This window comes from Cervus canadensis, chromosome 7 (assembly GCF_019320065.1).
Source record: "Cervus canadensis isolate Bull #8, Minnesota chromosome 7, ASM1932006v1, whole genome shotgun sequence".
NCBI classification, from domain to species: Eukaryota; Metazoa; Chordata; class Mammalia; order Artiodactyla; family Cervidae; genus Cervus; species Cervus canadensis.
Genome location: NC_057392.1, coordinates 10,409,803 through 10,428,278, shown reverse-complemented (window position 1 = coordinate 10,428,278; position 18,476 = coordinate 10,409,803). Strand labels below are relative to the sequence as shown.

The 18,476-nt window shown below is 37.2% G+C and overlaps 1 protein-coding gene across 1 annotated transcript in view; it reads right to left on the bottom strand.

Annotated features, from left to right (window-relative positions):
* STAG1 (stromal antigen 1) overlaps nt 1–18,476 on the bottom strand; it is a 496,183-nt gene that overhangs the window by 278,416 nt on the left and 199,291 nt on the right. Inside the window, exon 5 of the mRNA XM_043474336.1 lies at nt 1,369–1,465. Within this exon, the coding sequence (XP_043330271.1) occupies nt 1,369–1,465 (97 nt within the window). The remainder of the gene's footprint in view (nt 1–1,368; nt 1,466–18,476) is intronic.

Genomic DNA, 18,476 nt, shown 5'->3' with positions numbered 1-18,476 from the left:
GAAGCTCCTCCTTGTTATTCCTACATTACACCTTGTGGTTAGACATGGAGACTCCAGATAGCGACAAGCCTGAATCTAAATCGGGAATTCGGCACTTTAAAACTGGATGATGTCCAAAAACTAACCTAAGCCCTGAATCCTTAGTTTCTTGAATGACAGAATAAAAATCATATCTGACTGATAGAAGTGTCAAACTAATATCAAACGAGCTAATACATGTAAAGCACACAGTATGGCACATACACTGCCAAGCTGAAACAGTCATTAAATTGTATCCAATTTTATTAATCTCCTGGTAATAAGCAGTTCAGTGAATTACTGCTATATTTCCCTCCTTTTCTTTGCAAAACATCCTTCTTTAAAAACTCAACAGGGACTTTCTTGGTGGTCCAGTGATCAAGATTTCACACTTCCACTGCAGTAGGCTACAGACTGGATTCCCAACTGGAGAATTAAGATGTCACACGCTGCATGGCATGGCCAAATAAATAAATAGCAAATAAACTCAAAGTAGAAAGTACATTAAAAAAAATTAAAGCAGAAATTATTTAAAAAAATAAAAATTAAACATATTCTAATAGTTACTGGGGCAGAGACTGTCTTGATAGTATATATATATATTATATATATAATATATATATATACACACTTTGGAACAATAACCTAGGTACTTTGTAAATATTTGATAAAATTCTTATGTTAATATGGTGAGTGATAACTTATTCAGAAATAAGAAAGCCTTCAAGAAATCAATTTGATCAGTGACCTCAATGGAAGATCACCTTTCTGCATTGATAAGCAAAGAATGGTGTTAACCAACTGATTTATCCCATACAGTACAATTTAACCTGTTAATATTTATTCCAGAGAAAAAAGGTCTGTATCAGTTACCTACTAATATGATAAGAATAACTTCACTTTTTAACAAATTGTCTATGGATTCCAAATGATTGTAAACTTAAACCTGATTTTCATATTTATGTTACCTTCAAACATTTAAGCTTCAAGCACTTCATCTACAAGATGAGGATCCAAAGTAATGAATGTTAGCAACTGGCACAGTTCACAATATAGAGCACAGATACAAATAATATCAGTAAATATTAATTATAAAATCTTGTGATCTAAAAGGTCAATTCACAACTCCTTAATTTCAGATTTCCTTCAAAACATTAAAATTTCAGAAATCTGTTATGAGCAAAATTGAACTAGGATAAAGAGAAATATTTTTAAATAAAATAATTTTACCACAAGAGACTAGCAATTAATTCCAGAATGAATTATAGAATGATTAACACAAGGTAAAGTAAATTTGAAACTGCTGGACTGACAGTCTCAGTGTACATCATATATTTCAACATTCTGTACCTCGACATCCTGAACACTGGATAAAAAAGTTGATTAAGTCCAGAAGTGCAATGTCCCTGTCTTGCTTATATGATTCAATCCAGTCATCGACCACAGACTGTGGGGGGAAAAAAAAAGAAGAAAGAAAAAAATTTTAATTGATATTACAGCAAATGAATTTTCAATAAATTACTGGTTTTCTATGTGTAGCTATTTAAACAAGAAAACTATTTAATTAAATCACATATATAAAATTATATATATAAAATTAAGACCATATATAATAAAATGCATTTTTTCCCAGAAATACAAGGATGATTCAATATTAGGAACTCAATTCAATTAATCAACAATGCAAAGAAAAATAAATAATTATAATACCAGATCTCAAAAGGTATCTGATAAAAATCCTGGAGCCATGCTTAATAAAAACATGTCTAGAAAACTGGGATGATGTGATAATGTTGGTAAACAACATAAAAACAAAGGCCAAAACATATTTCCTGTGGAAACCTTGACACTTTTCAGCTCTAAGAAGAATGAGGCAAGGATGCATCCCTAAACATTTAACACATATTTTAAAGATTTTAGTTTATGCAAAAATTAGTAAAATATCAATAAGGACAATTCTCCTTTTCTACTGAGTCTCTGCTAATGCATAAAAAATTTGACAACTGACAAAAGGTAAAAGTACAAAATCAAATTTGAACATTAGCAATATTATGAAATATAAATGGATTGAGAAGGCTGCTCACAACTAAAATCACCCAAAAACAAATTGAAGGACTATATAAATTTTAATGAAAAACATTATAAAAACACCTTTTAGGTTACAGAAAATGACTTAAATTTTAAGTTCCATGTTAAAAAGGCTTCATGCTGCATCAAGAAAATCTTTCCAAATTGTTAGATAAATTTAGTGTAATTCTACTTAGCATACTACCAGGCATAATTATTGAGAGTTCTGCCGGGGGTGAAGGAGAAGCACAAGAAATAGATAAAAATTACTTTTTTAAAAGTTTTAAATAAACTTTTATTTCTGTACTTAGCTACAACTATGTATAATTAATGCAGAAATCTTAAGGTATTCCTTGATGAAGGTTTACATATACATGCACCTGTATAACCATAACCAAAATGCAAATATAAAAAACACTTCCAGAACTAAAACAGGTTGCCTCATGTTCCCTTCCAGTTAGTAACCATTCGGCAAGCAAATAACGTAACTATTATCCCTTAACAATAGATATGCTTTTGAAATTCATGTAAATACTATTATGTTTTGTGTTTGATTTCTTTCAATGTTTTATCAGTGAGATTCAGTCATGTTACTATGTTATTAGAAATTCCTTGTTTGTACTGCTGGACAGTGTTTCACTGACTTAACATACTTTATCTTATAACCCAATTTACTATTGATGTACATAAGAGTTGTTTCCATCTTAGGGCTATTGCAAATAAAATTATTATGAACACAACTATACACATCTTCTCACATAAACATTTTTTCTGCTGCATGCATACCTAGTAGCAGACTTATTAACAAATAGTACATATATATTGAGGTTTAGTACACAATATCATACTATTTTCCAAAACAGGTATATTAAATTATACTTCCTCCAGCAACATACGATATTGATATTCAGTGCTCCACATATCACCAATTCTAGATCTCATTAGCCCTTTTATGTTAACCCATTCTGATTGAACATTTCTCTTCTTTAGTGATCTGAGGAGCAATCATATTTCCTTATATGTTTAAGGGGAAGACACTTTATTAAAAGTTGGTGTATATAACAACTCTCTCTCAACACATTACCATCTGGTAGATTGTGTTTTTAAAGTATGAAGAAAATACAAGGGTGGTGGTAGTTGCTCAGTTGTGTCTGAATCTTTGCAACCCCACGGAATGCAGCACACCAGGCTTCCCTGTTCTTCACTATCTCCAAGAGCTTATTCATGTCCACTGAGTTGATGATGCCATCCAACCATCTCATCCTCTTTTGTCCCCTTCTCCTCCTGCCTTCAATCTTTCCCAGCATCAGGGTATTTAGCAGTGTGTCGGCTCTTCCCACCAGGTGGCCAAAGTATTTGAGCTTCAGCTTCAGCATCAGTCTTTCCAATGAATATTCAGGGCTGATTTTCTTTAGGATTGACTGGTTTGATCTCCTTGCTGTTCAAGGGACTCTCAACAGTCTTCTCCAACACCACAATTCAAAAGCATCAATTCTTCTGTGCTCAGCCTTCATTGTGGTTCAACTCTCACACTCATACATTTATTTCTGTTCAGTCGCTCAGTCATGTCCAACTCTTTGTGACCCCATGGACTGCAGCACGCCAGGCTTCCCTGTCCTTCACGGTCTCCTGGAGCTTGCTCAAACTCACGTCCATTGAGTTGTCCATGATGCCATCCAACCACCTTGTCCTCTGTGGTCCCCTTCTCCTCTGCCTTCAATCCTTCCCCCCCCCCCCCGCCATGGGAGATATAGTGATTTATTGATGAAGATTTAGGACTACAGCTGAAGTTCTTATGTATTTGTTTATCATCCCACCAGTGGAAGTGAAGAGGCTTCATGATATCCAGGGGCCATTTTTTTCCTGTTCAGATCCAGGGACCATCTCTTTGATGCTTCAGGCTAATTTCACATCTCCTATCACATGAAAAGGTAGTAAGGCTGCAGCTACTTTGCCCTGGCTCTTCAGAGTTCATTTATATTACAATAATATAAATTTTCTGGCCTCTGATCTGCCTTCAATCTTTCCTAGCACCAGGGTCTTTTCTAATGAGGCAGCACTTTGCATCAAGTAGCCAAAGAATTAGAGCTGCAGCTTTACCATCAGTCCTTCCTATGAATATTCAGGGTTGATTTCCTTTAGGACTGACTGGTTTGATCTCCTTGCAGTCCAAGAGACTCTCAAGAGTCCTCTCCAATACCACAGTACAAAAGTTCACTCGTACATGACTACCAGAAAAACCATAGCTTTGACCAGACGTACCTTTGCTGGAAAAGTGATGTCTCTGCTTGTTAATATGCTGTCTAGGTTGGTCACTGCTTTGCTTCCAAGGAACAAACCTCTTTTAATTTCATGGCCTGCAGTCACCATCCACAGTGATTTTAGAGACTAAGACAAACAAAATCTGTTTCCATTTTTTCCCCATCTATTTGCCACGAAGTGATGAAACCGGATGCTATGTTAGTTTTTTCAAAGTTGAGTTTTAAGCCACCTTTTTCACTCTCCTCTTTAACCTTCATCAAGAGCCTGTTTAGTTCCTCTTCGCTTTCTGCCATTAGGGTGGTGTCATCTGCATATCTGAGGTTATTGATATTTTTCCCAGCAATCTTGATTACAGCTTGTGCTTCAGCCAGACAGCATTTTGCATGATGTATTCTGCATATAAGTTAAATAAACAGGTTGACAACAGATAGCCTTGAAGTACTCCTTTTCCTATTTTAAACCAGTCCATTGTTTCATGTCCAGATCTAATGGCTGTTTCTCAACCTGCATACAGGTTTCTCAGGAGACAGGTAAGGTGGTCTGGTATTCTCATCTCTTTAAGAATTTTCCACACTTTGTTGTGACTCACACAGTCAAAGGCTTTAGCATAATCAAGGAAGCAGAAGTAGATGTTTTTCTGGAGTTCTCTTGCTTTTTCTATGATCCAACGAATGTTGGAAATTTGATCTCTGATTTCTCTGCCTTTTCTAAATCCAGTTTGTACATCTGGAAGTTATCGGTTCACGTTGATTCTGAGTATTACCTTGTTAGCATTTGAAATGAGCATAACTGTGTGGTAGTTTGAACATTCTTTGGCATTGCCCTCTTTATGATTGGAATGAAAACTGACCTCTTTTAGTCCTATGGCCACTGCTGAGTTTTCCTAATTTCATGGCATATTGAGTGCAGCACTTTGCCAACATCACCTTTTAGGATTTGAAATGGTTCAGGTAGAATTTCATCACCTCTACTAGTTTTATTTGTACTAATTCCTCCTAAGGCCCACATGACTTCACACTCCAGAATGTCTGGTCTAGGTGAGTGATCACACCATTGTGATTATCTGGGTCATTGAAGTCTTTTTTGTACAGTTCTTCTGTGTATTCTTGCCACCTCTTCTTAACATCTTCTGCTTCTGTTAGGTCCATACTGCTCCTGTCCTTTATTGTGCCCATTTTTATATGAAATGTTCTCTTGGTATCTCTAATTTTTTTTTTTAAGAGATCTCTAGTCTTTCTCATTCTAATGTTTTTCTCTATTTCTTTGCATCATTCACTTAAGAAGGCTTTCTTATCTCTCCTTGCTATTCTCTGGAACTCTGCATTCAGTTAGGTATATCTTTCCCTTTCTCCTTTGCCTTTCACTTAGGTCTTGTTTTCTCAGCTCATTTTAAGGCCTCCTCAGACAACCATTTTGCCTTGTTGCATTTCTTTTTCTTGGATGGTAATAGAGGGTAAAAAGAAAATGAGTAAGAATGAACAGCCCTTAGTACCTATTCAAGGTTCAGCTCTGTTGCATATTGTGTCTGGGTCTGTTGGCTAAGCATGGTGGTGAGGCCTAAGAATGGATAAAGCAGGTCAACAGTGACTTTGAGCTCAGGAGTAAAGCAGAAAAGCTTTGTGACCCAGGTAACAAAGTATGGCAGAAAGAACAGCCCCACTTCTACATGGGACCTGGCATTGTGAATGCACTCAATGCTGTGAATAAATTTCTTTAGCTCCCAATGTATAATACAAATATAAATTTATGATCCCACCAGTTATATATGAAGAGTCCAAAACATTCTGAATAAGTAACACTAGTGAGGAGGGACTTGCACTAGAATATTAAAAAAATACAAGAACACTGAAAACAATGTAGATTGAAAGCAACATAGGACTAGAAAAGTAATATAAGACAATAGAGCACAGAAATAGATATAGGTATATTTAAAACTTAAGCTATAATAGAGGAGATATTTCAATTTTAGATGGAAAAGAGTGGTTCATTTAATAAATGATACTGATATAACTGATTATTCATCTGGGAGGAAACAAAGTTATATATTTTAAAAGTTTTAAGAGTGTAGGGACCAAAGAATCTGAACAATTAACTCCAAAAAGATAAGCCTAATTTCTTAGACTGACAGACTGATAACTGTTAGAGACATTACCAAGTATGGACACAAGCACGTGGATGATACAACTTGTCATAATTTACAGGGCCTTGGCTGATAGGTGAAAAGGAGGATAAAATAAAAAACTTCACAAGGTACATCAAAACAAAATAGCTGGGAACATTTAATAAAGAGGAAAAACCCTACATACATGAGATAAAAGAATAAGATATATGGCACACTTCTCATAGAAGCCAGTGAATAATGGAATGATATATTTAAAGAGAGAAAGAAAAATTGCCTGTTGGTTGGGATAAAACCCAGCTTCTCCATCATCCCATAAAAATCAATGTCTGGAGCTTCCCTGGTGGTCTAGTGGTTAAGAATTCTCCTGCCAAAGCAGGGGACATGGATTCCATCCCAGGCTGAGGAAAAAAGATTCCATATGCTGTGGAGCAACTAAACCCATATGCTGAGATTACAGAGCCCATGCTCTACAACAAGAAAAGCTACCGCGATGAGAAGCACACACACCCCATTGGAAAGCAGCCCCTGCTTGCTGCACCTAGAGAAAGTCCTCAAGCAGCAAGGAAGACCTAGTGCAGCCATATATAGGTAACTAAATCTTTTTAAAAAAAACAAACAAAAAAACCAATGACTGAACAGCTATCTAAGAACAAAAAAAACATCCAGGAGATCTCTATAGTCTACTTATGAAGTTTTAAGAACAACAAAACTGAAAGCATTCACATTAGAAGAAAAGGAAGGTTAACTTCATTTTGCCTGCATCATCCCATCCCCCAAACTGGCACCCTTCAGTGCTAAGAAGAAATTTTTCACAGCTAAAAAGAACTCTTCTTGCCAAGAAAAGGAGTGCAGGGTGACTGACCAGCTTCCCCAGCTTCACAGTGCATTGTACAGAGGTTCTGCTTTGGTTTCATCCCACCAAGTCCAGCAACCTGAGATGTTATTGACCCAGCTGTGAACAAGGAATAAAAAGCAGAAGTAATATTATTAACAGAAAAGCAGCCAGAGGGATCACAGTTCAGAGGGAATGGCTCTTCAGACAAACTCAGCAAATTTCACCAATGAGAAAGCCAAAGGCCAGCATAGTCACTGTAGACCCCTACAGATCTTGCCAGCTTTTCCCCCACAGGTATTTGTGTTTGTGTTCATTGATGCCAACCTCCTGAGTCCCCCTCTGTACCCTTTTCCCACCAATACCGAACCTACACTGTATCACTACAGTGGCTATTTTATAAATAAGGATATTTTGTATTTTATAAATATATAAAATAAAGAAATAAACACACACACAATGGGGGAGGGGAGGAAAGATTATAATATGTTATAGCTCTCTACAGCTGTGAGAGTTTAAGATGCCAGCCCCCTGAATCTCTACCCACCAAGGAGCCAGACAGCCACACTTGCAGCCCACTGGGGCTGCTGCAGCTGCACAAATGCAAAATACTAGCCTAACACCACCTCCCCACACTGAACCAGACCACTCTGTTCATGCTCAGGGATTGTCTCTCCAACTCTGCACTACCAGACTGACATCCATCACTGGCTTCCACTGCGGTGAGCAGGCACAGAAGGGATGGGAGGGATATGCAGCCACCATGAGAGCACCTACAACGAAGGCACCCCATAACTTCTTGTGGGCCCAGATAAGGCACTGCCTCCTGTCAAGGGCCAGTACCAACATGTCCACCTATACTTAGCCACTCCAAGCTGTGCACTGCACAACCCCGCCCAATCACCTCTGCCAGTCTTCAAAGCACTGTGCACATGTGGGCAGAGTGTGTGCAACCACAGGAGACGACACTGATGGCCAGGGACTCCAGTTTAGCCAATGAGACCATAGTTAGCACCAATCCTTGTTGTGTGCAATGGTCCTCATCACTGTATGTATGCCTGCAACTGGCCTCTACAATAGCCAGCCTTGGTCCCTAGCTGATAAATCCCTAGTGAAGGCACTGCTTAGAACTACTACAAGGTTCCTCTCAGAGCTGAGCAAGAACCACACAGTTGTCAGTGGTGTGTAGCCCAAGGGCCTGAACTAAATACACATCATGACCAGAGGGATCCAAACTACCACATGCCCCCCACACTGTCACCCTCCATCACTAGACCCAGGGTCACAGCATGTTCCAGCGTTCTCTCACTCACAGGCGAAAGGCTGATCCTTATCAAATTCAGTCTATAAATTCTGGAAGAGGTTAACTGCTTCTTCAAATCAACAGACATGAAAACAAAGCAACTGGGATTACGAAGAATTAGGGAAATATATCTCTACCAAAGAACATAGTAAGCCTACAATAACTGGCCGATCCAGGAGATCTTTGCCTGACAAGGAGATTCAAAATAATTACTCTGCAGACGGTCAGAGAGCTATAAGAGAACACAAATAAAAAACTAATGTATCAGGAAAAAAAAATACAAGAACAAAATGAGTTCTACAAAGAAACAAAAAACAAAAGAACCAAACAAATTTTGAAACTGAAGAATACAATGACTATACTGAAGAATTCAATACAGAATATATTAAAGAGATATACATTTATTGGTATAAATAAATAGAAATTTGTTTTCTATTACTGTATCTTTTGATTACAGACCTTACTGCATTCACATTTAAAGTAATTATTGATATGTATGTGTGACTGCCACCTTATTAATTGCTTTCAGGCTGCTTTTGTAGTTCCTCTCTATTGCTTTCTCCTTCTCTTGGGAAAAATGAAAATGGAAATATAATATACCAAAATTTATGGGATACAGCAAAAGGAGTTCTAAGAAGAAAGTTCATTGTGATAAACACCCATCTCAAGAGACAAGAAAACTCTCAAATTAACAACCTAAGTTTATACTTCAAGAAACTTGAAGGAACTAAGTTCAAAATTAGTGGAGAGATGGAAATATAATAATAAAGATTCAAGAAGAAATTAAGAACTGGTTCTCTGAAAAACTAAACAAAAGTGACAAAACCTTTATTTAGACTCACCAAGGAAAAAAGACTGAAATAACAAACTCAGAAATAAAAGAGGTATTACAGTTGATTCCACAAAAATGCAAGGATGATGAAGGACTACTGTGAACAATCATAGGCCAACAAATTAGAGAACCTGGGGGAAAAAATTACTAAATTTCAGGACTTCCCCAGAGGTACAGTGGTTAAGGTTCTGCCCTCCAACAAAGGGGGTGTGGGTTCAATCCCTGGTCAGGGAACTAAGATTCCACATGCTGCAAGGGTGGGACCAAATATTTAAATAAATAATTAAACCTGATTTAAAAAAATGAGTAATTCCTAGAAACATACAACCTAGTAAGACTATCTCATGATGAAACAGAAAATCTGAATTAACCAGTTACGAGCAAGGAGACAGAATCAGTAATTAAAAACCTCGCAACAAAGTCCAGGACCAGAAGGCTTCACTGATGACTTCTAACAAACATTCTAGGAAGATTGTGGAAGTCGTCCAAACACATTTTATGAGGCCAATATTACTCTGATACCAAAGCCAGACAAAAAAATACCACAAGAAAACGCCAATATTCCTGATAAACACAGATGCAAAAATCCTGTACGAATATTAGCAAATCAAACTCAACAATATATTAAAAGGATCATATATCTTGACTAAGCAGGATTGTTCCAGTGATGCAAGGATGGTGCAAGATGCAAAAATAAATGTGGTACACCACATGAATAGAATAAAAGATTAAAAGTGCATTCTTATCATCACTCCTATTCAACTCTCCTAGCCAGAGCAATCAGTCAAGAAAAAGAAAATGCATTTTAAAAGGTACATAAAAGGTATCCAAATAGAAAAGGAAGCAAAAAAAAAAATGTTTTTGCAGATAATGACCTTCCATATAGAAAATCTTCAAGACTTCATGAAAAAACAAGTCAACAAGTTGCAGGATGCAACAAGTAAGTTGTGGGATACAAAATCAACATACGGAAAACAGCTGCATTTCTATACAATGTAAAATTGCATTTTTATATTAAGTCAAATTAATAAATCACTAACTTTAATAGAAAACAATCCAATTAAAAGTTGGCAAGGAATTTGAATAGTTTTACACAGAAGACATAGAAATGGCTAAGAAATACATGAAAAGACACTCAACATCATTTAATCATCAAGAAAATGCAAATTAAAACCACAATGAGATATTAATGTCACACCAGTTTGGAATGGCTATCATCAAAAAGATAACACATAACAAGTGTTGGTGAGAGTGTGCACTGTTAGTGCAAATGTCAACTAGTACAGCCACTACATAAAACAGTACAGATGTTCATCATAAAATTAAAAACTAGAACCAACAATAATCCAGAAATCCCATTTATGGGTGTATATATAAAGGAAATAAAATAAAGATTTTGTTGAAATATCTGCAGTCTTATGTTCACTGCATTCACAACAGTCAAAATATGGAATTAACTTCAGTACCTTTTCTTTTCTTAATATTCCACATATAAGTGTTACATAGTGTTTGTCTTTCTCTGATGTACTTCACCTAGTACAAAGGCCTCAAGGTTTATCTAAGTTGTTGCAAATGGCAGGATTTCTTACTCTCTCATGGATGAATTAGTATTCCCCTCCCCCCAACACACACATATAGTATATCTCAATAAAGGTGGAGAAAATAAAGAAAAAACTGCCTATCTAGAATTGTGAATATGGCAAAAAGATACCTTCAAATAAAAGGAACATAAAAATTTCACAAAGAAAACTAAAACAAAACCAAGCAAATAGACTAATAAAGAGCACTCCTGAAAAACAGACAATCCAGACTGAATAAAAATCAATCACATGATATTTACAAGAGACATACTTTGAATATAACAGCACATATAGGTTACAGTAAAATGGAGAATAAATGTATACCATGCAAACTTTAACTATAAAATGCTGTTATGATTGTTACATTAGACAAATAATCAAGGAATATTACAAAGATTAAAAAAAACATATAATAATAAAGTGGTAAATAATCAGGAAGATAAAATGATTACAAATTTTTATATACCAAATAATGAGTCCCCAAATACATAAAACAAAACGTGAACTACAAGTAAAAATATGCAAATAGACAACCATAGGTGAGATTTTTACTACCCTTCTATTGGTAACGGAGGGAAGAAGCAAACACAAAAAATAGTAAACATATAGAAGATTTGAACAGCACTACTAATAAACATGATCAAATCAACATACAATCACAACTCCAACAATTACAGAATACACACTCCTTTTAGCTACACACTGAACATTCACCAACAGACCGAACAGCAAGCCTCTCTGAGTTTTTAAGGATAAAAAAATACAGGAAAAATTCTTAGAATATTATTGATTTAAGTTAAGACATCATCAACAAAAATGTTATCTGAAATATCCCAAATGTTTTGATAATTAGGAAATATTTTGAACTGAATGATAATGAAAGTACAAGATATCAAAATTTGTAGAATGCAGGTAAAACGGCGCTTAGAGGGAAATTTATAGCTTCACATACTTTATAATAAAAGAAAATTCTAAACCAATGATTTAAGCTTCCACCTTAAGAAACACACATTACATTTAAATGTTGGTTGCCCTCAGGTAAGGAGCAGAGAAAGATATTACTCCAAGACTACAAGAAAAAACATTTCTAATAACACACCCAAAATCTCTCACAGAGAAGAACATGTAAAATACAAGTCACACAATCATTCTGGGAGCTAAGGTGACAGAGGCTCTACCACCACTTTATAAGGTCCTATAAGGTCATCCTCTGTAAGAGGCTTCCAAGGTTGATCATGAGAAGTCCAAAGCCAGCTAATGGAAGAAAAAACATAGAAAAGCATGGCAGATTTTTATAATTCAGCTTTGGAAGTAGTATATAACACTTTTTCTAATACTCTATTAGCAAGAACATGTAAACTAGCCACATCTAGATAAATGGGAAGCAAGACGTCTGTTTTGGCCAGTACCCTCCTGGAACTTTATCCACTATGAAAAAGAAAACATAAATTTGGTAAGTGGCCAGTCATGTCTGCCAAAATCTGCCCTCTTGTCTATAAATATTTATATTTCTTCTTCCTACATAGAAAAAGTACTCACTTGCCTGGATACTTTAAGTACTGCTTACTGGGGCAAAAATATCAACCTAAAATATTTATAAAAGAACATTTCACAAAATTACATTATATGTATACAGAATAAAATATAACTATACAAATGAGCTATATCAATATGTTAGCACTAACGATATAAAGTTATTTGTGACATGTTAAGTGAAAAGAGAACTGTATGATTCTACTCTTAGATGATATCACACACATGCATTTATAGTAGCATAGAAAAAGATATGCAAAAATTCAAACTGTGACACTGACAGGCTTGTCCTCAATTCATTACAAAAAGTTTACATGTAAGACTTTACTAAAATGATATTCTCTGAGAAGTTATAGATCCTCAAAGAGAAAACCATAAGCCAGCAACTGAATCACAGATAACAGTGAAGTGACAAAAATCATGACATCTGCTATACATTTCATCATTCTACAAATATAGGGCAGTATAATAAAGTTACAGTAGTTAGAAGGATAGCTTAAAACTGAGAAAGAAAAAGTAAAGAGAGAATAAACGTCAAGGATAAGAACAGGAAACAATAAAAAATGTGGAACAGAACAGTCAATATCATAGTTTAGAATGAGTTTTAGATTTGCCTCTAAGCGTCATAAAGTAAACCTAAAAGAAAGATTTTAGACGATTTTTTCAACACTGCTTTTACTAATACCATATACATGTTTTCTCTGGATGCAAGTAAAAAAATAAATACGACATAGGTAGATGGAGAAGAACTTTTATTATTCCGTGAAACTAGACTGTTATTTTAACCTCAGATATAAGCTAAAATATTATTCTTTTCAGAGTTCTCTAAAGGCTGCTCTTTGTTGTTGATTTTTTGTATTAACTGCAGTTTCCGGCCAATCTGATCACCTTATCATTGTCCTTTTACCCAACTATATTATTGCTTAGAGAAATTTGTTTTTAAAGTCAAGATAAATGCTGTGACCCATCATGTGACACGGCAAATTTCATTCCGGAGTTAGGTATGGAATCACATATTGTAATATCATTTCAATGTCATTTTTCAGAAAAATAAACCATTTTCATACTTTTACTTGACACTAATCTTGTTCTGTTTTTCTTTTGTATTATTCAGCCTTTGAAATAGAAAGCACTTTCAACAAGTATACTTTTCAGTTTAACATGATAACCTAACTAGGTCTGAGGTTGAGTACTGTAATAGTGATAGCTAAGTAAAATGGTACAAATATGTTAAAATGATATTTTAAATATCAGTTCTCTTAATGTAAAGTTTTTATATTCCTGACCTCAGAGGAACTACAGGGGACTATTACTATAAAGTGAGTTGCCTCCTACTCCTAAAGCTGGGAAAACACTATCCAGTTAATAGAACTATTGGTTAGTGTGATAGTCACAGGAAATGGAGGCCATGGCTACACCCATTATTCATGAATTTCTGGCAATGGAAGGATCCTAATAATTGGATTTGACCACCCAAATTAAAATGAGCCTTAAGAAGTCAAAGCAAAATAATATGCCTAAAGGACTCAGCAATCAAGAAGGAAAAAAGAAAATCATGTATATATGAAACAGATGGAAGATTTAAAGCATAAAAAGACTTTTTGGAAGTTAAAAAAAAAAAAGACTATCAAATTTAAATATTCATTGGGCCAATTTAAGAATAATCACTATAAAGAATAAATTTAAAATCCTGTAAGGTGAATGGGGAAACAAATCTCAACACAAAAATATAAAAATGGAATTCATGAGGAAAAGGGTAAAGTCGAGATAAAATCTTGTATCAGAAAGCCTATACAAACTCCACTTCTACACACAGAGCATCCAGCCTGCCTCTCTCTTAAGAAAGCAAAGAGCTGCCAACACCAGACATTAAAGGAAATCATCAGTTACCAGTTTCAGTTCAGTTCAGTTCAGTCGTTCAGTCGTGTCCGACTGTTTGCGACCCCATGAATCACAGCACGCCAGGCCTCCCTGTCCATCATCAACTCCCGGAGCACTGTGCCTCAACTCCAAAGTTACCCTTCAGTTATCCGCTCTGTACTAATGAGCAGATGCTTCTCTCACAGTAAGCACTATTACTTCTCTTTCAGAGTAAGCACTACTTAAGCTGTATTCGCATATAGCTCTGGAAGAACACTACAGGAGGAAAAGGGCCTCTCTTCCTTTTCAGATGTCAGGCTAGTTATTCCTACTGTTAAGCCACAGTCCAACAGCAGCAATTATATAAAAGGAAATCCAGTGGTGTTTATCCCACGCTCATGACAAGAGTCGGAGAAGGCAATGGCACCCCATTCCAGCACTCTTGTCTGGAAAATCCCCTGGACGGAGGAGCCTGGTAGGCTGCAGTCCATGGGGTTGCTAAGAGTCGGACACGACTGAGCGACTTCATTTTCACTTTTCACTTTCATGCATTGGAGAAGGAAATGGCAACCCACCCCAGTGATCTTGCCTGGAGAATCCCAGGGACGGGGGAGCCTGGTGGGCTGCCGTCTACGGGGTTGCACCGAGTCGGGCACAACTGAAGCGACTTAGCAGCAGCAGCAGCAGCATGACAAGAGTGTGCAGTCCTTTGGCAACCTTATACCCCAGCCTGGGATGAGGGATCACCCTTGTGATGCAGGCCTACTGACATAAGACACTGGCATGCTTCAGGTCTCAAACTGGCAGCAGTGCTCCCATCTTTCATGTACAACTGTCTACCATGCTTAACATGGCTATAATTCAGTATTGTTTTCTGCTGCCCAGTAACTGTTAACCAGTTAGTTAAGGCAATCCAGTGAACTTCTCTGTTATTTAATAGTATCTAACTCCACTTGCTCCAATAAGGTCTGAACTCCTGCCTAGGGAACCCTCTCTTCCAAGGCTGTCTTTCCTTGAAAAATCTCCTTCAGCCCTAAAAGATTTAGTGTTATCTTTATATCTTTATAGTTCCTGTTCTATCATAGTTTAGTAATTATGTATAATACATTTTACCAATTCAAATTACTCTGTGGTTTCCAACTCCCAACTGATTCCAGATAAGTACAGAAATAGTCCTGGGAATGGTTCCAAATGATAACCCAGTAAAGATGAGATTTGGGGACTGGTGTGGTGATGTCCTGGGGATTAAGCACAGAGCTGAGATCCTGGCCAAGCAACTGGGATGCAAGTAATATATGGCATACAGCAGTTTTAGGAAACCAGTGAACCTTTCAGCTGTGTTTCATCGTGATGAAGTGTCAACTCAAGCACATGCCTTTGGAACTTTACTGGCTATTATATTTGCCACTGGGTTTCCCAAGTGGTAATAATGGTAAAGAATCCACCTGCCAATGCAGGAGACATAATAGACCTGAGTTCAATATCCGGGTCGGGAAGATCCCCTGGAGGAGGGCATGGCAGCCCACTCCAGTATTCTTGCCTGGAGAATCCCATAGACAAGAGCCTGGCAGCTTACAGTCCCTAGGGTCACAAAGAGTCTGACATGAATGAATGACTAAGTACAGCATAGGATACCTCTCATTATGGTAGTAAAGATGACAACTGAGCACTTAGAAAATGAAAAGCTCAAGTCCATTAACTCTCGGCTTAAGTCACACTGGGAGAACCAGAGAGCTGACACTGCTGAAAGTCAAACTAAAAATTCAATTGTGTACACTGCTGAATTACAAAAATCAGCTAAATTCAGTCTCAAGTTTCTCATTTGAAAATTTAAACCTTAACAGGGAAAGAATATGATCCTGAAATTCAAATGGAGCATCTAGTTGGTCTTAAATGAAACTAACAATTTTGACCCCTTCCCTACTCCCTAAACCTCCACTAGTAATTAGGAGCCTCCTATACAGCTAGAGGAGAGAGGGGATCAGAGGGCAGACAGACTGAAACTAAAATCACAGACAACTAGCCAATCTGATCACATGGACCACAGCCTTGTCTAACTCAATGAAACTAAGCCATGCCAGGTCACGGTGGAGAGGTCTGACAGAATGTGGTCCACTGGAGAAGAGAATGGCAAACCACTTCAGTATTCTTGCCTTGAGAATCCCATGAACTGTATGAAAAGGCAAAAAGATAGGACACTGAAAGATGAACTGCGCAGGTTGGTAGGTGACCAATATGCTACAGGAGATGAGTGGAGAAATAACTCCAGAAAGAATGAAGGGATAGAGCCAAAGCAAAAACAACACCCAGTTGTGAATGGGACTGGTGATGGAAGCAGGGTTCGATGCTGTAAAGAGCAATATTGCAAAGGAACCTGGAATGTTAGGTCCATGAATCAAGGCAAATTGGAAGTGGTCAAACAGGAAATGACAAGAGTGAACATCAACATTCTAGGAATCAGTGAACTAAGACGGACTGGAATGGGTGAATTTAACTCAGATGACCATTATATCTACTACTATGGGCAGGAATTCCTTAGAAAAAATGGAGCAGCCATCATAGTCAACAAGAGAGTCTGAAATGCAGTGCTTGGATGCAATCTCATAAACGACAGAATGATCTCTGTTCGTTTCCAAGGGAAACCATTCAATATCACGGTAATCCAAGTCTATGCCCCGACCAGTAACAGTGAAGAAGCTGAAGTTGAACAGTTCTATGAAGACCTACAAGACCTTCTAAAACTAACACCCCAAAAAGATGTCATTTTCATTATAGGGGACTGGAATGCAAAAGTAGGAAATCAAGAAACACCTGGAATAACAGGCAAATTTGGTCTTAGAGTACAGATTGAAGGAGGGCAAAGGCTAACAGAGTTCTGCTGAGAGAATGCACTGGTCATGGCAAACACCCTCTTCCAACAACACAACAGAAGATTCTACATGTGGACATCACCGGATGGTCAACACTGAAATCAGACTGATTATATTCTTTGCAGCCAGAGATGGAGAAGTTCTACACAGTCAGCAAAAACAAGAATGGGAGCTGACTGTGGCTCAGATCATGAACTCCTTATTGCTAAATTCAGACTTAAATTGAAGAAAGTGGGGGAAACCACTAGACCATTCAGGTATGACCTAAATCAAATCCCTTATGACTATTCAGTAGAAGTGAGAAATAGATTTAAGGGATAGATCTGATAGACAGAGGCCTGATGAACTCTGGACGGAGGTTCGTGACATTGTACAGGAGACAGGGAGCAAGACCATCCCCATGGAAAAGAAAGGCAAAAAAGCAAAATGGTTGTCTGAGGAGGCGTTACAAACAGCTGTGAAAAGAAGGGAAGCAAAATGCAAAGGAGAAAAGGAAAGATATGCCCATTTGAATGCAGGGTTATAAAGAATAGCAAGGAGACATAAGAAAGCCTTCCTTAGCAATCAATGCAAAGAAATAGAGAAAAACAATAGAATGGGGAAAATTAGAGATCTCTTCAAGAAAATTAGAGATACCAAGGAAATGTTTCATGCAAAGATGGGCTCAATAAAGGACAGAAATGGTAGGGACCTAACAGAAGCAGAAGGTATCAAGAAGACATGGCAAGGATACACAGAAGAACCACACAAAGAAGATTTTCACGACCCAGATAATCACGATGGTGTGATCACACACCTAGAGCCAGACATCTCGGAATGTGAAGTCAAGTGGGCCTTAGGAAGCATCACTACGAACAATGCTAGTGGAGGTGATAGAATTCCCGTTGAGCTATTTTGAATCCTGAAAGATGACGCTGTGACAGTGTTGCACGCAATATGCCAGCAAATTTGGAAAACTCAGCAGTGGCCACAGGGCTGGAAAAGGTCAGCTTTCATTCCAATCCCAAAGAAAGGCAACCCCAAAGAATGCTCAAACTACTGCACAATTGCACTCATCTCACATGCTGGTAAAGTAATCCTTAAAATTCTGCAAGCCAGGCTTCAGCAATACGTGAGCCGTGAAGTCGCAGATGTTCAGGCTAGTTTTAGAAAACGTAGAGGAACCAGAGATCAAATTGCCAACATCTGCTGGATCAT